Source organism: Lissotriton helveticus, chromosome 11 (assembly GCF_964261635.1).
Source record: "Lissotriton helveticus chromosome 11, aLisHel1.1, whole genome shotgun sequence".
In the NCBI taxonomy this organism is placed as follows: domain Eukaryota; kingdom Metazoa; phylum Chordata; class Amphibia; order Caudata; family Salamandridae; genus Lissotriton; species Lissotriton helveticus.
Genome location: NC_136072.1, coordinates 199976016 through 199997768, shown reverse-complemented (window position 1 = coordinate 199997768; position 21753 = coordinate 199976016). Strand labels below are relative to the sequence as shown.

At 44.0% G+C, this 21753-nt stretch overlaps 1 protein-coding gene across 1 annotated transcript in view; it reads left to right on the top strand.

Annotated features, from left to right (window-relative positions):
* LOC144792202 (lysosomal amino acid transporter 1 homolog) overlaps nucleotides 1–19496 on the top strand; it is a 157674-nt gene extending 138178 nt beyond the window's left edge. The window contains exon 7 of the mRNA XM_078667102.1: nucleotides 18649–19496. Coding sequence (XP_078523228.1) covers nucleotides 18649–18750 — 102 coding nt within the window. The 3' untranslated portion in view covers nucleotides 18751–19496. The remainder of the gene's footprint in view (nucleotides 1–18648) is intronic.
* The last annotated feature ends 2257 nt before the right edge of the window (nucleotides 19497–21753 follow it).

Sequence of the window (21753 nt, the reverse complement as noted above, 5' to 3'; positions counted from 1 at the left end):
AGTGCTACGCAAACAAATGATGGATGGAATGCTGAATAAATCATACATTCACCCCCAGTCAAGAGATCTGGGTTATATCCACTGTTCTTTTGCTCACCATGCCACCCCAGTTTAGACCCAGCCATATGCAAAGCAGTCTTGACCCTGTGCCTCATGGGAACGGTCCAGACCGAACTGCCAAGCCAGGTCCTCCCTGTCTGTGTACTATGGTGAATGTATGACATTGTTTTGCATTCTGTCCATCAATTGTTCTTTTTCTTTTGCATATTGTTCAAGGTAGGCCATGAGCATTACCAGTTTGAAGGTTTTCCTTCCGAACTCAACAGTGGCGCTCAATTATTCACTAAAGTGAAGATGGTGGTTGCAACACGCCTTTGAATGTTGGAGATACAAGTTACCCGTTGCCTTAATGGCTAGCTGTTGAATGCAGGACTCCACAGTCAGTCATAGACCACCTCCAGATGGCATTGAACCGAATTACCTTGGAAATCTGTTGAATGCCACTCAAGAGATGACTTACCATCTGCAGTGGTGGCTGATTGAACACGATTGGTCAAGTGGCAGTCCCCTCTTCCTTCCCCACTCAGAGCTGACAGTGGTGACGGATGTATCACTACTAGATTGGAGTAGTCATCTGGGGGAGATGGAGAACAGAGGTCTCTGGCCTCCGATGGGAACCCAGCTCCATAGCTATCTATTGGAGTTGAGGGACATTTGTCTGGCTCTGATGACCTTACTATTGTCCATAAAGGGGAGACCGGTGCAGATAATGACAGACAACACCACTGCAGTGTGGTATTATGCGCCCATCTCAAACTTCTCATACACATTTAAGGTCCTACACAACTTAGGCCCCACCTACCAGAACAGTAGCATCTCCTTCCACTAACCACCCAGACACCTCCGGTTCTCAGGACTCCTACTAACATCCCATGCATACAAAAATGAGGACGGGAGCTCACCTACATTGCTCCTAAAGCATGGGTCGGCCTCCCAAACCACATGAGAGCTGCCTCCTCTTGAATGGAGCAAGAAGCTGAAGACCTGCCTTTTCAATTAATCAACCTATTGTAGGTAGGTCTAGGCACAGGCACCTTCTCAGTGCCAGGAGACTCTTGTGGGTGGTAGTGAAATTTACAAATATACATAGCTTATCATATCAACATTGATTGCAACAAGCAGGGTGTGTGGGGGTCCTGGTCCCGTGACAGGAGGCACTACACCTCTAGTTTTGGTCGACGTGTTGGTCCATTTCCCTGTTTTCAAACCACCTGGTGGGACTCTTGAATGGCAGACCAAATGAGCTAAGAAGGTGGCGGCTGGCAGATCAAAAATTACATCTACATCCTGAGGTGCTGCAGGGCATCTTCTAACAGTTGGTACAACCCTACGTAGAACTTTTCACCACAGTTGAGAATGCAAAGTGTCTAAGGTTTGGTTTTGTGCATTGGAGTTTCTGCAAAAACGTTCACTGCAAGACGCATTCTAGCTGGAATGGAACTTACGACTCCTATATGCCTTCCAACCCCTTGCCTCTTCAAGTTCTAAAAAAGATCAGCAATGACAGTGCCCAAGTGATCCTTATGGGTCTTGCTTGGGCTAGGAAAGTGTTGTACCCGGAACATTTGGGCAAGAGCATCTGTCCTCCGATCAGTCTTCCACATCAACAGGATCTTCTGTTGCAGCTGCAAGTTAGAGTTCTGTAACCTAAACAATCTACACCACCATGCGTGTAGCTTGAGCTGCAGCATTTGCCTGTTCTGCTGCCTGAAGTGGTGCGTGTCTTTCTCATCACCATTCACCCTACTATGTAATCCATATATGTCGGCTGCAGGGACAGGTTGTGGCCCATTGTGGAAGGTGCAAGCTAGACCCTTTACAAGCAAACTATTGGATGTTCTTTTGTTTAAAACGGCTATTGGATGAAGTTTATAAAAGGTATGACTGATGTGTTTCCTCTCAAACCTTTTGTGATGCTTAAGTGGTTCTCTTAATTGCACCTAATGTTTCTTATGTGCACGACCTTGGAACCGATGCAGAACTTCTCAGTGCGTGTTATGACTTTAGCTCATCTCATGAGTTCACTTCAGGCAATGTTGGAGCAGCCACCCTACACCACCTTTATTTTTTTTTAGACCTATTGGTGGTGAGAACTCGGGTGGCTTTCTTGTCTAAAGATGTGACTCCGTTCCATGTAATACAATTTATCGCCCTGCCTGCGTTCTTCACCTCCCACACTCCTCAAAAGTGGTGTTTTTCACCCGAGTAAAGAAACTGAAGGCTTTGCAGAAGCAGACCCAGTAGAGGTGGATAGTCCTTTCATTAATATCTGCTACTCAGTGGCCAAGAAGCAGCCACTGGCAGTTCTGAGATCATACTCCACTAGGGCTAAGACTGGTACCACTGCGTTGGCACACGGAATGCCTCTCCTTGACATCTTCCATGCTGCGACATGGGCGTCAGTAAATACATTCACTAAGCACTACTGAATTGACAGCCATGTCCAGTGGAAAGGACATTTCTCCCCTCGGTCCTGCAAGTCTTTTAGGTCTGAGTTCACTTCACGTACCCTCCACCTGGGGAGATACTGCTTTGGTATCTACTCTAAGGTGAGGAATCTGTGGTTAGATAGAGTATCCACCAGAGACACCATTATACTAGGTAAGTAACTTGTTCTTTGTGGGTATTCCTTTATCAGTCCACCAGCTAACGTTGGTCATCACTCACAAACTTACAATTTTGTGGTGGATCACCAAACGTTGGTAGGTAGTTTCCCAGCTTGAAAGGCTCACAAATATACTCCTATCAAGCGCAGATTCAAATGATTTTCTGGCTTGAGTTGGTATACAGATTACATCTAGAAATTCTTGTGAATTCTTAAAAGTTGCCAGTTTGCTGCAAATATACTTGTGACGCTATGAAACATAATCAACAACTTTTTCCCAGGTAGGTTTGGGAATTGGGCCAAAGTATGTATTGTCACTTCAACCACCTCCTCTCAGCTGGATAACTACAACAGTTTTTAGGTCTCGCCTAGCGTTGCTGCGCACATGCGAAGCTCGCTCGGCAAGATTTATTGTCAAGGAGGACTTTGAGAGAAGGGCTTGAAGCCCCACACCTTATTTCCATTGGCTAGCGTCATTGTTTATGGTAAACGGTGGGCTGCCATTGGAAATAAGCTTTCTTGGTTGCCTCCCTTTGGCTTTTTGGTCCGGCCCGTCCGGACTGGATCGCCTGCTTCATGGCTGTCTTAAAGACTTTTCTTATCTGCTTGTTTATTTAACAAGCAGATAAGAAAAGTCTTCACAACAGCTATGAAGCACATGAGCCAGTGCTCCAGGCTTCCTGCAACCATGCTGCCTTCACGCCTGGAGCATGCACCAGTCTGCTCTGTGATTGGTTGGCGGCAGGCAGGTACAGAGCTCAGAGGTGCAAGGGGTCACTGGGAAGACATGGGTATTCCGGCAGACTGTGCGGCTGGGCAGGAAAGGACGTGAGCGCTGTTCTATTAGGTCCGGTGAAAAAAACATACATCTTTGACTGCCTTGTGTCGTCCTCTCCCCTATTTCACTTCATCCCTTGCTCCACTTCTCTCTTCCTAACTTTTCTCGCCCACCATCAACCTCTGCTGCTGGAGGTCCTCTCCTTTCTCCCTTTCTTCTCCAGCTCGTTATGCCTTCCCCTCTTCTCCCTCCCTCTCACTTCTTTGACTGGCCACCTCTTCCCCGCTAGCCCCGCACTCCTCGGTTATCCTCAGCAGACAGCAGCCCTCGCACTCAGGCGGCGCTGCCATGCTGTCCCCTCACAAAGGAGTCTTGTTTGGGAGCTGGGCGTACCGTGTGCTGAGGAGAGCACATGTCCCTGTCCCAAAGAAGGCCACTTTGAGTTGTATATGCTGGGTGGATGTCTAGGGCCCGTCACGGATGTGCTGACAGGTTCTACCCACTCTGGTCCGCCCTGGGGGTGCGCGCCACAGACACAGGTGGTTGGGGCATGTGTGCTTAGTGCTTCCAGCCTGGCACCGTGCGCAGGCCGCACTTTCCCTCTCCAGAGAAGATCAGAGCAGCCTTTCCACGCGCCACCTTTCTGCCTCCTTCATGATTCCTGTTTGTTTTGGGTTTGAAGGCGTAGCATGTCTGGCAGAGGTAGGTGACTGGGACAAAAGGCAGCAACTTGTATGTAGAACGCCAAACTCGCTTAAAAACGAAATGTATTAAGTGCTGTAATGTGTGTATAAATGTGTGTAAACTTGTAAAGCGCACTGTCGCCCCATCTCGGGGCATCCTGGCGCTGCATAGCGCTGTGGAACCCTTCCTGGCTTTTCCTGTGAGATGTCCCCTCCTGGGCACCCCCAAGGTGAAGCCAGGCATCCCAGCGCTGCTGGGGCCGTTGTGGAGATTAAGCAAGCTATTGCCCAGAGTTGCAGAGTGGGACCCATGATTAGAGTAGGCACGAGGCGAGAATTATTGAGTCCGCAGACATTGAGCCCAAGACCCTGCCGCGACGGGAATTGAACCCTGGTTCCGGGCCTGACCTCTGCATCAGGGTCTGCCGCTTCTAACCAGTGAGCCACACTTCTCCACTGTACTGTGCTGTGCTACAAAAAACGGGTGTTACTGACAATTAACTCAGTGGCACGAATTTTATCAACGCCCGCGAGGTTGAAAGTCTGACTGCTGCGCTGAAGTTAGATGCAACGTCTGAAACGGGTTCTGCAACTTCAACAACTATTTCAGATGTTGCAGTTCGTCTTCCAGTCCTTGAACTAGTTGAGTTGGGTCTGCTAGTAAACAAACCGAGCCATGGAGATTTTAAGGGTTTTTGTTATTTAAGTGTCAGCCTACATTCTACATAGCCTGGTTATTTTTGTTGTGCTATGCTGTGTACTTGTTTCGCCTGTTTTTCATATTCTATAAAAAGGTGTTTTTGCTTTACTTGAACTATTCTGTTTTCCCCTTTCCATGTGAACTCGCCAAGGGGGCCTCTTTGGTTTCTCCTGTGGCAGAATATCGCTCTTCGGGGTCCCGGTGGGGGCTATGATTTCACCTTCAGGGTTCATGGGGAGAAGAGCAAAATCTGTTTTTTTGACGGGCAGAGAAATGGCAGCAAAGGCGAGAAAAACAACCTTTACAAAAGGTCAGTTTTTAAAAGACGGCCCAGTCTAGTGTCAGCGGTCTGCGCAAGGCTGTCCATGTGGAGGTGGCTCAAAGCAGGATTGCTTGTTTCTCGACATTATTTTATTCCTCCAGTGGTAACGACAGCAATTGTATAGGCAGCATTTATCCATTCTATTGATCATGTTTCTTTAAAAAAAATATTGGGTTAAGTGTGTCAGTGATTTTCACAAATCAGCAGCCTCCTATCTTGGTATGGTGTATCATATGCATCCTGAAATGTAATCGAGCTATTGTTTTAGGGCATTCAAACTTTTATTTAGAAGATACGCGAGAAGTGTGGAAACCGTGTTTGGAAGTCTTAAGGGAAATGGGGCGGTAGGTCCCAGGAGGCGTGGGCGCTGTGTTGCAGCTGTGACTAATTAGACAGGTAGAACAAATGTGCAGCGGGTGAACCGTGTTTAAATAAGTATGCACCTTGTGCATACGTAATGAAAACGCTGTTAGGTAGGCCTTTAATTTTATGTGCACTACGTAGGAGGCAGTGTATCGTCCTTTGCATCTAGACTGGCTCTTCGCGGAACCTGTTCGGGGGGGGGGGGGCAGTGCCGGTCCCAGAGAGGTCACATAAATGCTTTTGAGGGCAGTGGCGGGCGAGCACACCTTGAGCCGGATCCCTCCCCTCTCATCCCGCTGGAGAACGGGCCCAGAGATCAGCGGACCAGCCCATCAAGGACCGAGCTCTGCTTCGGTCAACTCGGGGTAAGTATGCGCAGGTGCACAGGGGCGGTGGAGGCGTGCAGGCCAAGTAAACATGCGAGGGAGTTACTGCCGCCGGCCTTGCAATGCGAGTTACTGCCTTTGCTTGCATGTGCTTATTAATATCTGCCTGTATAGCTGAAATATTTCATAGGAAACTGCATTTGATAGTGTAGAATTGGGTAGCTAAGATTTGACCTCATTCCAGCTTTACTGCTGAGCCGAGGGCAGCAGCTCGTGTGTTGTGCAGTAGAGCTTAGAATGTGCAGTTTCACAGTAGGGTGCAGCTTGTTGAATATCAGCCTGACCGTGCTTAATTTGTAAGAACAATAAGTGTCAGGGCCTTCGTCAGGAGGCCACTGCAGATTGCACCACCTATTGCCCCTGCCAGCGCTGCCAATGAAAGCACCAGCCCAACTGTTTAAAGAGCAGCTGCTGTTTGTGCGTTTTATTGACAACTCCTGTTTCTGCCATTAAGATGAAATACCGCGGGTGCACGGGTCCCTTCATTTTGTGACAAGCGATGTCTGCTTTGAGGTGAAGTTGCTGTCCGTTCAGTATTCTGAGGTGCTTTCATCTGCGCCAGTTGGGGTGTTTGCTCTTTGAGCCGATATATCTGAAGCGTCCTTTCTGTTGGTATAGATGGTGAGGTTCATTGCATTTTTTAAGCTATTAGTATTGTAAATAACAATGCCTTGTATTTATGTTTTAAAACCCAAAACATAAATAGAAGGCATTGTCATTTACAATGCCAAAAGCTCAAAATCATGTGAATGCGAGACCTATTGCATTTCCAATGCTTGTTACTTCAGCATTCTGCCATATTGTAAAAGTTAAGACCTGCTCTAATTATTATTGTTGGCTACCTTAACAGCCAGTGGTCTGCAACAATTACTTAATCGGCGTGTGGTAATCTGCATTTGTTAGCAACTCATTTACTTGATTATCCCAGGTCTCCAAACATAGCAAGGTACTTGTTTGCTTAATGAAGTCCCTGGTTGTTTCATCACTTTGTAGTGTACGACGACCTTTTTTGTGTTTTCGAAGTTTTATATAGCGCAAATTTGACCTGAAATCTGGTATCAGAGCGCTTTACATGAGCACCAGTTGCGTTACATGAGGACACATTCATTTTTGTGAGGCACAGCGAGATTAAGTGATTTGCCTAGAATCACAGGATGTTGAGCGTCAATACTGAGACTCGAACCCGGTGTTGTATAGCTCCTATATATCCTTATATCGTGTTAAGTTAGCATAGGTACATTTGAGATTTAAACGCCATTTTTCCTTTCTTGCAACTTCTGCACACGACCCTTAATTGTTGACTTAGCTTTCAACCTAGTGGTTTGCCGTGGTGTATGTGAGAATAATATGTTATTGCTCTGATATCAGTCTTGTTTAATAAACCATGTCTGCACGGAGAGTGCTGAAGTTTCAGGAGCAACACGATATGGAATTGTTATGAGGTCTGATCTCCACGCTTTCATAGTCATAACACAAGTGCAGCCTTTGCCAACTTGGGCTTGAGGCGGGATTGATATGGCTTTGCACGAGAATTGTTAACAGACTTGATGCGGTGCACATGCAGAGAGAGCTGGTGTATGCTGATGTGATTCCTTCATGCTAGGACACTAAGGTATGGGCCCGCCCTAAAACAACCCAAAGAGACCTTCTTAGCTAATAATATAATATATGTGTTAGGGAGGGTGAGATATAAGTGTTGTTAACTCTTATTCATTACAGCATGTTAACATGCTGTCACCATTCGCTTTTTATGTCTTAGTAACTATGCTGATAATTTTGCTACTGATAATAAGTATACTTGTATTATCTAAGATACTGCGCCTGAGAAGACGGCATTAGTAAATAAACATTTCAAATGCACATGTGTCTTCTTTACTCCATGTTCTGGTTTGTAATGATAATATAACGAAAGAGTGTTCATGAGTCCCACGTACCCTGAGGTACTGTAAGTTCATGTTCTGGTTTGTCTAAACATTGGGTGTTTGATATGTCCAATGAGACACTGTAGCTAGCTCGGTAAGGGGTGAGTTGGTTGCTAAGGTAAGTTTTGGGACATCCTAATTTGCCGAGGTTCCACTCCTCTGTGCACAGTTCTGTGTGAGTACAGAAACCCTGCAACATGGCGCCCAACGTTTTCGGTGGTCTTATATCATGACACTCGAGTAGTTTATCGTTCATGCCTTAACCCCTTCACATCCGTTTCCGGAAAACGGGGTGTTGGTGAAACCTACCTATTTTTTGAAATAGGTCTTTATTCAAGCTTGATTCTTACTTAAACGGTTTCTTTGAATTACTACCCAGTTGTGCTACAAAGTATTCTTTGTGTTTTCTTGTTTCCAATTCTGTAATGGCGGCAGCGGTGGCTATTGCGCAGCATAGTCGCGTAGCGGTACGCAACCATCTTCAGACGTACCAGGTCCCAGTAGATGGGATGGCTGTGATTTTCGTGGTAAGTGCAGATCCGGCGTTTCCTTACGAGTTGTTTTACTCTTGGGTTACGTTTCCGGCTGTGGACGCTAATTCTGGTTTGTACCACTCCTACACCGCCTCGGATGTCCCGGCTGAATATACGCCATACAGGGCATTGGAAATACCTATTGATCATTGGCAGCATCGAGTTTGGTTTGATGGCGCCCTCCCCCACTCTTTGTCCCGTGCGAGGTTAGGTCCACTCTCAATTCCAGGTACTAATTGGCCTGCGTTGGGTGGCTTTACCCCGCACCCGAATCACGGGGCTTGTACCCTGGCAGAAATTCGCAGGCTACATGTAGTTTCCATTTCCGTGATTCGTGCTTTAGTGCAATACATCGGTCGACATCTTCCTGGTGGTCCCCAGGGGGGTGCGGCCGCTCCCATGGAACGAGGCGGAATGCGTCTCAATCCAGTGATGGTAAATTCGGTTTTTGGTGCGCGTCCTGTTGACAACGATGACTTCCCATTCTGGCTAGCAGAGAAGTTTGATCAACTGGAAGCGGTTTTTCCGAATTCTACTCCTGCTGATAAACATAGAATGTTGACGATTACTCTCCCGAAGGATATTACTCCTGAACTTGCTGACTGTGACAGCTGGGGAAAAACGTTTGCGGCAGTTTATACAAGGTGCTTCGGCACCCCGTCTATGACTGCCCTGCCTGAAATCGTTAGACGTGTTCAGAATGATCACGGTCCAGAGGCAGCGGTTGAATTGGGTATGCGCCTGTGTGGTTCTTTTGAGATTGTAAGTGATCTCATTCTCTCCAATGTTAAAGGAGATGCAGTTAACTTTCAGGTGTCGAATGCTTTGGCTGCTCTGCCCGATGCCGACAAACCCCGCCAGTTAGCAAAGATTGTGGTGGCCGCTTATAAAACGATTGGCCGCACAAGTAGAGGTCTGAAATATTTTCCAGTGAAGGAGAAAAAACAACCACAGGGGCAATCTGCAGTGACAGATGCCCAGCCAAAGTCCAAGAAACAAAATTGGCCTAAAAAACAGACACAGGGGAAGCAGACAATGCAGACTCAGGGTACTTTTCCTGCAATACAAGCTCCTGCGCCATCCGAAAAAGTTTATGATTTGCGCGACCGCGCGATGATTAAATCACCTGATCGTTTTCAGGGTTCTGATCAACGCTCTCCTCGTTCCTTTCAGGACACATCGGCCCCGAAGACCGGTGGAGGAGGAGGGGGTGGACGTGGACGTGGTGGCCAACAAGGACGTGGTCAGTCCCGCCAGACGGACGGCGCAGTGAAGCAGGAGGATTCTACGCCTAGGCGTCCGCAGTTTGCGAAAAAGAAAGTCGCAGCCTTAACAGCGCATCGATATGCCACAGATAGTGAGAACGCGGCTTCGGAATCTGACGTGGGCTCTGACCTTGCTGGACAGCGCGGCGGAGATAACCATAGTCAGAGAGGCGCTGCGTCCACTACTGAGGGTGACAGCGACTGATGTCTACGTTGTGATAGAAACAGCGGATACGAGACTTGCTCCCCCTGAAAGACTATATGAAATTGTCCTGTTAATTGAAGGTGACATACAGCGTACCGTTAAAGGTGTATTTTGGGAGAATCTGTCTTCTACATATGATATTTTACTTTCGGAGGCTGACTGGCCCCCACCTTTTGTGCTCGCGGCGCCGCGAGGGGAGGAGGTAATCCTACCCAGTTTCGCGAACACTGTCTCGAAAGAGCATGCGCAGCATTTTGCAGAAGAGTGGGCTCGGGCTCTCGCGCCGGCTCTGTACCGTAACCAATGTGGTTGGGATAAATTGTCGCCTTGCCACGAAATTCAGTTGCGGTCTCAGCCGCAGCCTCAACCTCAATATCCCATTCGGCGTGAAGCAAAATCTTCCGTCGCGGAAATCCTTGAACAATTGGAATATCAGGGAGTTATTGAAACGTGTGTGTCACCGATGAATAATCCCCTTTTTACTGTGAATAAACCTGACGGATCATATCGTTTGGTTTTGGATTACCGGCATTTAAACTCGCATTGCCGTAACTGTGCTGTACAGAATACCCACGGCTCTGCCCTAGTGGATAGTCTCGTGCGTAAGCGTTTCAAGACAACGCTTGACATATCCAATGGTTTTTATGCCCACAGATTGGACAGCTTTAGCTCCCAATGGACCAGTTTTACAAGCGCTGGAGTCCAAAAGCAATTCCGGCGTCTTCCAATGGGCTACAAGAATAGTCCTGGTGTATTTACCGCTCGAATTGTCTCTATTCTGGAGGCACTCGACCCTGATGCTTTTTCGTATGTGGATGACATATATCTCACAGACGACGATATTTGGGAGCATCTGTGTCGTGTAAATTCTCTTGTTTGCAACTTCGCAGACATGGGTTACAAATTCAACTTTGCAAAATCGCACATTGCTGAACACACAGTGTTGTTTTTGGGCTATGAGCTCAACAATGAAGGTAGAGGTTTGGCTCCTCACTTCTTGGAGAAGTGCGCACAATTGCGCGCACCAACAACACTGAAAAAATTACAATCCTTACTGGGCTTTTTGAATTTCGGCAGAACTTACATTCCGGAATATGCCCAGCGTATCAAGCCTTTGTATGCTTTGATACAACCGACTTTCTCTAAATCATGCTGGCTGCCTGAGCATTCAGCAATTTTGCAATCCTTGCAGGCTGATCTGCTCGCTTCTAAATATTTACTGACTCGTGATAACCACACCAACCTGGTCATAAGAATAATTCCTGGGACGGTGGGTTTCACGTACCTCACTTTTAATGAAGGTGACACGGTACCTATTGCTTACAAGTCACACTTGTACACTTCGGCTGAGATGCGGTTTCCCACCATAGAAAAGGTTTTAACTGCTGTACAGATGGCTATTCTAAAGGAACGAGCTCTGTCACAGGGGAAACGCATGCTAGTGGTAACACCCTGTCCTCATTTGGAGGCAGTCACGAAAGCAAGTGTACCAAATTCAAAGGCTTTGCACCCTCGGTGGATTCAGTGGGCTGCGTCATTGTCATCCACGGATGTCATGTTTATTTTTGACGCTTCCTTACGGTCGCAGGAGTACTTGCAGTATGAATTCGTTCACCCTGCTCCTCTGGCGATGCGACCTTTGGAGGACTTCCATTGCATCATTTACACTGATGGGTCGGCGCAGGTTGCGCATGGCTCTAAACATGCCTACGTTTCCGCGTGCGCCATTGTGGTCGGTGCTATGTTGAATGATGAGTTCATTTCCAGGGAGGTACACACGTTGCCCCTGGGCGATTGCACCGCACAATTGGCAGAGCTTCGTGCTCTCTTACTAGCTTTGGAGTACGCAGATCCAAGTGTTACTACTCTAATTGTAAGTGATTCTTACTACTGTGTCCAGTCTTACAATGAAAACTTGTTCTTTTGGATTCAAAATGATTTTCATGATTCCAAGGGTAGCACAATAAAACATAAAATGATCTGGGTTCGAGTGGCAGAGCTTAAGGCTATGTTGCCACTCGTTTATGTGATTCATACTCTCGGTCATCAGCGCGTGGGAGTACACGCTGTTGGCAACTCGCTTGCTGATGAAGCGGCGAAATCAGCAGTATCTACATACTTAGTTGCAGCAGTTACTAGGTCTAAAACCAAGATTGATAGCGACATCTTGGCAGCGATTGCTGCCTCTGAGAAGGGAAGTAAACATCCTTCGGGATTCCCTTCGAAGTATAAATACCACTTAAGTCCCGAAAAGGTTCCTTTTGTGACAATTCCTGATGTTGGGGAACGGCTGATTCCCAACTCGGATCGCAGAACAGACTTGATTACAGCGGCTCATGAAGGTGTGGCGTCTGCGCATGCGGGCGTCTCAGCCACTGTAACGCAACTACAACAACGTTTCTGGTGGCGGGGACTGTACAAACAGACGCGTGATTATGTCCTTCTTTGTGACATATGCCAGCAGATTAAACCTTCAACTGCTACGCGTCCGCCTCAGACTCAGTTGTACATTTCTAATAAACCACTAGGCTGTGTTTATTTAGATCACTGCGGTCCATTTTCATCTGATACTGCGTATAAATACATCTTAGTAGCAGTTGACTCATGCACACGCTTTGTGTGGGTATGGCCACATCGCAGCGCTGATTCCCGGACTGTCATCAGAGATTTGCGTATCTTTATAGGGATTTTTGCCTGTGGTACCTTCCATTCGGATCAGGGTCCGGCTTTCGCCTCTAAGGCGTATAAGGATGCCATGACTTCGATGGGGGTCCAAGTCAAGTTTTCGTCACCCTACAGACCTGAGGGTAATAGTGTAGTTGAACGAATGAACCGTGATTTAAAGCAATCTTTGACAGCCCGAGTTATAGGCACTGGCAGAAACTGGCTGGCTCACCTCTATGGCGTGCAGCGTGCTCTTAATAATCTCCCTAGAAGGTCTCTGGGTGGGCGGACCCCATACGAAATGCTCTTTGGCATCAAGATGTTCGTCCCTGACCTTGACGGTCTAGACTCAGTGGTTCGCGCCGCTTCCTTTGACGCAGATGAACATTGCAATGTTTTACAGAATCTACAAAAGACCAGAGACACTCTTGCAAAGGAACATTTGCCCTCCGCTTCGGATGATGCGTTGCAGATCGCGGTAGTTGGCTGGCTACCCCAAGTTGGAGAACTGGTTCGAGAGAAGATCGACAACAAGAAAGAGTTTGGTCCCTCCTATCGAGCTCCAGTCCCAGTGCTTGGAGTGAAGGGCACAAGAACAGTCATTTTACCACCACTCCCAGGTCGTAAGGAAAACAGGTTTATTTCTATTGACAATGTCAAGATACACAGAGTGGCCGATTCTTCTTAGCATGACACCGGCTGTTTCCTGTCCTTCCATTTTGAGAAATTCAATTATGCCCACTGCTTCTAATAATGAACCTGAGGTGGCCATCGAATTACCTGCTGTTTCCAGTCCATTATTGAATAATTTACCAGGAACTAACGTTGATGAGACAGACTATACATACCCCACTGATTTGTCCATGCCTGACCTGCAAGCTCGTTTAGCCACGGAATCCAGATTTTCATTTGACTCTGCTTCCCTTGCCTCGAAAAAACCCTCTAAAATTGCAGTATATGCTAGCCTGTTTAAAAAACATTTTTTGATATCTCCGTGGATATACATTTGGCTGGTCCTTTTTTCAGTTTACCTTTTTATGTCAATTGGTTTTGTGTTTTATTTTTTTCGAATTATGAATGGACACTATGTCGAGGAGAGAACTTGCATTACTCATTTAAATGGAACATTGGCCCCACTTTCCTCTTCACATTCTACACACAGATTAAAAAGAGATTTAGCTTTGGTTAACATCACGGCATGGCCTGTTCTGGATGGAATCGCGTGGGATGCAGTTCGTTTTCAGATTCATGGTCCAACGGAAGTCGTTAATGTTCCTAATGTACTGAGAGTTAATATGGGGGATGTGGTGAAACAAAACATTCGTTCTGATGATTGGGATGTTAATGCTGTGGAAAGTTTGTTTTCTGATTTGAAATACTATGCTGCCTTTGATGCTGAGGATTTATATTTAGAATCTGCTAATTATGGTGAATTGTTCTGTTACCAACATTATGGCAATCACTTCTTACACAAGACATCTTCCCGAAGGGATGCGGTTAATTTTACTCAGTGGGAACATTGCCCAGCGCCTACACAAGGGAGTTCAGAAACGTTTCTTAAAAAGTATACCTATTTCACTGACTTTAATCAGTCCAATCCAGAGTCCTTTTATTTTAAATTTCAAAAACAGCCACTGTCCAAGGTTCGACTTACAAATACAAAATTGTTGTATTCGAAGGCCTTCCTGGATCAATTAGTTACTGGGGGGTATGAGCTATGGAAGGATACCATAGACCTTAAATCAGTTTGGGGCTCAAGAGCCTGGCAGGTACGAGGCACTGAGGCTTTGCACCGTGCATGTCTCATCCCACATCATATGTGGTTTTTAAATGAAACCATTTCCCAGACAACATGCTTTGGATTGGCTACATCTAAAAGGTTAAACACCCCGTCTTTCCCGGAGTTGGAGGAATATGAGAATTGGAGTAATTTTACTAAATTGTCCATTAGAGATATACAGGCTCTGCTTCTGAATTCCTCCTTTAACATTTCCAGTATGAATCCCAAGGGTTGGCTGCTTTGGCACCGTAGTGCTGATTCTTGCCAAAAGAGATTTTTAAATATAACTGACGGTTTTAAGGCTGTTAGATCTGATCCCCGTTTTGATTTGAGTCATACTGTCACCTCTTACTCTGTGGGCAAGTTGTGTCAAGCTTGGCTGAAACATTCAACTTTACCTGCGGTTAAGTATCACCTTTCCAAACTGAATGCAGACGTGGATTTGAATGATTTCATTAAGGGCCCAGCTAGTGGCAGGTCGAAACGTTGGTTATATGGTGTTTACAATGAAATTTGGAAACTCTCACAGATTGAGGCTGCTTCACGCCTTAGGGCTATTGATCAGGCAAATCTTGAGAAAGTGCTTGCAGTGGTTGACAATAGCATTAACGTGCTTTCCTCTAGAATTTACACATTAGATAATATTGTGTCGTCTGTTGTTGATATTGTGCATGATGAAGTGTCTGTATTATACCATGGTCAAAATCAATTACGTTCAATCATGCAGTTTGCATGGACACTTCAGACTCTGAAAATGGGTAAAGTTCCCTGGGGATACATGAATGTTTCTTCTTTATTTGCACCGTTTAATTTGACAGACAAACAACGCTTGCTTTCAATGCGTGATGCTTCCTTTTCTATGCTCCATATTGAAAGGTTGGAATCTTTACCTTTTTCTGTGGCAGAAGCCACTGCTGCTACGTGGCTTATCCACGGTTTAATAACGCTGCCTTTTGCTTTATATAAGTTTTCAAATTGTATGAAGTATGTGCCAATAGGTCGTTTTGAACCCTTAGGTAGCGGTTTTCTTCATGAAGTCTGGTCACTCCCATACACATACAGATGTTTCAAGGATGAACAAGAGGTTTATCTAACAGGGGATGAGTGTACTGAGACGCCAGATCATTCTTTAATGTGCAGACACATACAGTTACACGGTTCATGTAACAAGGACCGACCGAATATGGCTTGCGTTTTACAGGGCACGCCAGTTCCTGCTATCATCCCCACGTTTAAATTGTTAGAGAATGGTAGTTATTTAATGCTCAATAATGAAAACTGCTGTGGTTTAATTAAAGGTATAGCTTTCATAGTAACGGTTAGTGAGCGAGTTATTTGCTGCAGAAATGTTCTTTATCCTCCCACACGTGAACATAGGGAGTCTTCCATTTGGCCACAGATACCGACCTTGGGAGCAGAATTCAGCGGCATGGCTAGAATAAGAGCTCTATTGTCCCAGAAAGAGGTGGCCTTGAGCTCGGCCCGTGAAACTTTCGTGCTTCACATTGCTAACACCCGTACGGAGGTTCAGGCTCTATTAAACACTGATTTGCCTTTGCATTTCGGAGCCATGGTCCGTTCTATCTTTAACGCATCCTCCACAACGGGCCTAGCACATTTTTTTAAAGTTGTTAGCGGTGGTCTCGTGACTTCCTTTGAGAAGATATTTGGAGTCATCCCTGCCTTCTTCCATTCTATTTTTTCATCCTTATTTGGAGGGCTCCCGTTTTTGCTTGCATTAGCGGCTGGCGCATTGGTGGTTTTCTGCCTTTTTAAATATGGATGCCCTTCCTGTGCAAGACCACGCACAGCTACTACTGACGCGGTTTCGCAACCGCATGCTTGATTACTATGGCACACTGCCGTTAGCGACTCTAAGCACGGCGTTTGGATTATCTTTTCGGTTCTCCTATTTCACCTGTGTCCAGCCTGTATTTCGCTGTCTGACCTGCGATTTCCTTTGGGCCATTGATTTGTGTCTCTGCGGACCAGCATCTTCTGACGTCGATTTTGATCAACTGATGAGTCCTATCATTGCTCACGAGTTGGTTTGTTCTGACGAAAGGATTATGGCCTTGGCGGTGGCACATGGACTAATGGGTCCCTGGGATGTGTTGTCGGCAGCGCAAAATTTCTTGGAACTAAGTTTTCTTGAGAACCCACCGAGCTGTCCTCTGATGGTTATAGAGGATCCGGTGCTGGAAGATCACGTATGTTCCTTTCATCTTTTAAATTGGATGGCTGAACTGTTTTCTGATGAGGACAGTGACTTCCTCCTGGAGGCTGTTGCGGCTTACTTTTCATATACTGTCTTATCATAGACACTGCCTCAAATTGACATGCTGATTGATAGCATTTCCTTGATTTTATTGACTTTTTGGTCAAGACATTTTATTTTTTGCTTGCCTATTGGCTTGAGCCACATTATACTTGTGGGCTATTTTTTAGCATTAGTTTTTATAATTGAATTTTTATTCATGCTCGTTTATATTTGGATTCTGCTCTCATGTGATGGCACTTCTGTTATCTTATTTAGTCCGTTCTCGGATCATGGGGGGGTGTTGTATAGCTCCTATATATCCTTATATCGTGTTAAGTTAGCATAGGTACATTTGAGATTTAAACGCCATTTTTCCTTTCTTGCAACTTCTGCACACGACCCTTAATTGTTGACTTAGCTTTCAACCTAGTGGTTTGCCGTGGTGTATGTGAGAATAATATGTTATTGCTCTGATATCAGTCTGGTTTAATAAACCATGTCTGCACGGAGAGTGCTGAAGTTTCAGGAGCAACACGATATGGAATTGTTATGAGGTCTGATCTCCACGCTTTCATAGTCATAACACAAGTGCAGCCTTTGCCAACTTGGGCTTGAGGCGGGATTGATATGGCTTTGCACGAGAATTGTTAACAGACTTGATGCGGTGCACATGCAGAGAGAGCTGGTGTATGCTGATGTGATTCCTTCATGCTAGGACACTAAGGTATGGGCCCGCCCTAAAACAACCCAAAGAGACCTTCTTAGCTAATAATATAATATATGTGTTAGGGAGGGTGAGATATAAGTGTTGTTAACTCTTATTCATTACAGCATGTTAACATGCTGTCACCATTCGCTTTTTATGTCTTAGTAACTATGCTGATAATTTTGCTACTGATAATAAGTATACTTGTATTATCTAAGATACTGCGCCTGAGAAGACGGCATTAGTAAATAAACATTTCAAATGCACATGTGTCTTCTTTACTCCATGTTCTGGTTTGTAATGATAATATAACGAAAGAGTGTTCATGAGTCCCACGTACCCTGAGGTACTGTAAGTTCATGTTCTGGTTTGTCTAAACATTGGGTGTTTGATATGTCCAATGAGACACTGTAGCTAGCTCGGTAAGGGGTGAGTTGGTTGCTAAGGTAAGTTTTGGGACATCCTAATTTGCCGAGGTTCCACTCCTCTGTGCACAGTTCTGTGTGAGTACAGAAACCCTGCAACACCGGTTCCCCAGATTTGAAGTCGACTGCCCTAGCCGTTAGGCTTTATCCTTTCCTCAATGTGACCTTAATGTGTTTGTCACTCTACATACCTGACATTGCCAGGGTAAGCACACTCACAGTACCACACTTTCATTTAACTCTTTTATACGTGGTTGGTGTGCGACATTGCAGAGCTTTCTGTTCAGCATTTTCTGTTTGTCCTCTCCGTGTTTTTCCCTATTCCTTCCACCCCGACAGCAGATTCTTGACAGTGGTTTTGAAGCTGTACCGCTAACCTCGAGCATGATAGCCTGATGAACGTTTTGTTTTCCATTCGGGTTTATCTAAGTTTCCTTTATTTGATCATTGCAACATCATGTGTGATCGATATTATTGGAGTGGCACGGAAACTGAAATCTAAATACAATTCTCAAATTCCACTGTTTGCACTGCAGGTAACGTGCAAAAATGTAATCCCAAACTTTTATGTGTGTTTCAGCTCTTTTAAGACATTATTTTACCCAAATGAGGAGTTTCCATTTGTTTACCTCACAAGTTTTCTTCATACATCTGGTTTATCACAGATTCAGCAATTCATAAACCGGTACCCCAAACACACATACACACGTGTCAGGCAAACCAGTGACCCTGCTCCGGTGATCACGGTTGCCATGTTTGTGAGAACTTATATGTTCCTTGACGTGCAGACAATACCAAAAGGGTCCTTACACCCTCGAGTTCTGTCAGCACCCTCGAAGAAGCTGACCTTCTCAAATTTAGTTGAAGACCTCCTAGAACCTCAGGTGTTTTAAATCTAAATACATTGTATAATGTAGACATTGAGCAAACCCCAAAACGTTAAACGATGCAAATAATTGTGTTTAAAATGTTCTCCTTGACAGTACTACAGATAACTGCACAGTTTGTCCTGTACAGAAAGCACAAGAAGCCAGGTTCCGACTCCACGTCTTTTGAAGTAGAACCTCTTCTGGTGGATGAAGATGAATCGTAGCTGATTAATGCACATTTAAAAAACTATGACATTATGGAAGAAAAGTTTACATGCAATTTAACTTGGCACTTATATTAGCATTATAAATAAGAAATAGTTCATCTGATGACATGGTCATTTGTAACAGCTAGTTGTACGACCAATCTATACCACCCTTCTGACTGTGAGGTGATCAACCAGCCACTCAACGGATGATTCAAGGTGCTTTCAAAGTATCAAATATTTCCCATTGATGATAACAGAAGGTGACGTTTTAACATTGCAGACATATCTTGAACTGGCTGTTTTAAATAATGTTTACACATGACTAAAATGAGGGCATTTTTACAGTACTGTTAATAATACTTTCGTATATGTTCAATACATTTGGAGGAGAAAATGAAAAGGAAGTTCTCCAAGTTCTCCAATGGTAACTGAAGAAGGGATAACACAACCTTAGCATATGGATGCGGAACATCTAGGAAATTGAAGGATATTTGCGCCAAGTACTTCTTTGGAACCATAAGCGATGAGCATAAATTATGTTACATGATGTGCAATAAATACAGCAACCCTCTCGAAGGTCCCCTGAAGGCGAGATAAAGCAAGAATCAAATAAATTGTACTTTTTCATCAATTTTAAAATGTTCTTTTTATAGGAATCAAATTATGATTCTGTTAGACTACTTAATTTCAAAGAATTTTGAGTTATAGTATTAACATTGTTTGTTTGGCTCTGTTTGCAACATAAAGCTTGGTAATTTAAAGAGTCCACATAGGGAGTTTTTTTATCATCAAAATGCATGCTTTCCTTGGTAGTTATTACAGTGTTTAGCGCTTCTGGTTTGTTACTCACAACTAAGCTCATATTTCATGTGAAATACGGTCCCTGACCGTAGTGCAAATTTTACAGTAAAAATGTTTTTGTTTTTTTGGTTCTCAAAAGTGAAATTGAATGTGTGGCAAAAATAAAGGCCATGCACAGGACCCAAGAAAAGTATTTGAGAACTAATTACAGGAGTTAGGCACACAACTATCAAAAGTAATACAATGTTTTCCTTAAATATAATTTACTTGTTGGGGGAAATGGGTCTTTTAGGCAGGTTATATATATATATATATATATATATATATATATATGTGCTAATTGAATATGTTATCCTATTTTGAATTTTAAACTTTTCTAAAGCTTGGTGGAAGCTTTAGGGCATGTTAGCAATGTATATTTTTCTAAACGTAGGCAATAACATTTCAAAGTCACTGCAAAGTAGCGGTACATAAAAAGTGCGTAATCTGCAACCATTTGGCATTGAGCAAATTATGTCCCCCAAAAGGACACTTGAGATTTAACAGAAATGTTTGCTGTCCTTAAACCACAACTTTCCACAGTGCAATACAGTCCAGGTTGATTCTACACTATTTTTTCCTTTCATGTATAAAAATATTTCTGATGCATCCTCTCGAACTAGGGCATGTTAGCAATGTATATTTTTCTAAACGTAGGCAATAACATTTCAAAGTCACTGCAAAGTAGCAGTACATAAAAAGTGCGTAATCTGCAACCATTTGGCATTGAGCAAATTATGTCCCCCAAAAGGACACTTGAGATTTAACAGAAATGTTTGCTGACCGTAAACCACAACTTTCCAGAGTGCAATACAGTCCAGGTTGATTCTACACTATTTTTTCCTTTCATGTATCAAAATATTTCTGATGCATCCTCTCGAACTAGGGCATGTTAGCAATGTATATTTTTCTAAACGTAGGCAATAACATTTCAAAGTCACTGCAAAGTAGCAGTACATAAAAAGTGCGTAATCTGCAACCATTTGGCATTGAGCAAATTATGTCCCCCAAAAGGACACTTGAGATTTAACAGAAATGTTTGCTGTCCTTAAACCACAACTTTCCAGAGTGCAATACAGTCCAGGTTGATTCTACACTATTTTTTCCTTTCATGTAGCAAAATATTTCTGATGCAACCTCTCGAACTAGAGACCAATGTTCTACAACAGTGGGTCCTAACCGTTCAACTTCGTGGACCCCAACCTAATCATTACTAGAACCCAAGGACCCCCACTGAATCATTATTGGAATCCAGGGACCTTTACTGAGTCATTACTGGAAGGCAAAGACCCTGGCCCAAGCATTTTCGATGATTTGAACCTCAAAACAATACACACAAATACAGAACAAGCATTCACCAAAAAATATACAAATTTCTATGAATTTTATGCAATTCACAAATCTAAAACAATAATTAATTTTTAATAGCAAGGTTGGAGCTTTTCTAAACTCAATTGAACCGCTCATCCTCTATACTATATTCTGTTTAATGCACTTGCACTGCTCCTACACATCAATCTGACAATACTAATTTACTTTCAGCCTTCAATTTCAGATTTCTTAACATCTATAGAACATTTTTACATTATAAGTTGTACTTTTTGCTCCTTTATATACATGCTTTATTATTCTTTACATATTATTAAATAATTTTCTAAGCAGTCGCGAACCTCCTGATAAAGGTTTTATGGACCCTCAGGGTTTATGTCCTACATGTTAAGAACCACCTTTCTTCATAGTCTCCTAAAAAACACATGTAGAAACCTCGCTCTTCAGTGGACTATCTCAAATCAGATTCTAAGCTCTTTTTACTCTACCCAGCTTGTCTTACTTGGAAAATTACAGTGAGGTTATTATGGATTGACTGAGCGTAGTGGATTTGTTTTTTATCACTGCTTTTCATATTGCATAATATGACAAAGCAACATCTCAAACTGGCGTTAGCTGGAAAAAAGGTAGTTGTATGTTTTATTTTTGTCTGGAAGAGGATAGATATATTTATTTTTGCGGCATAGGAATTTATTTATCTACTGGTATATATGCAACAAAAGCATATCTATCACATAAGTTAAGTAAAGTGCTTCCATAAACTTTGAACTATGCTATACTTCACAAAACAAATGTAACAAACCATATTTGGGTGTGTTCCTACATGGAGCCATATAGGGGGATATTCAC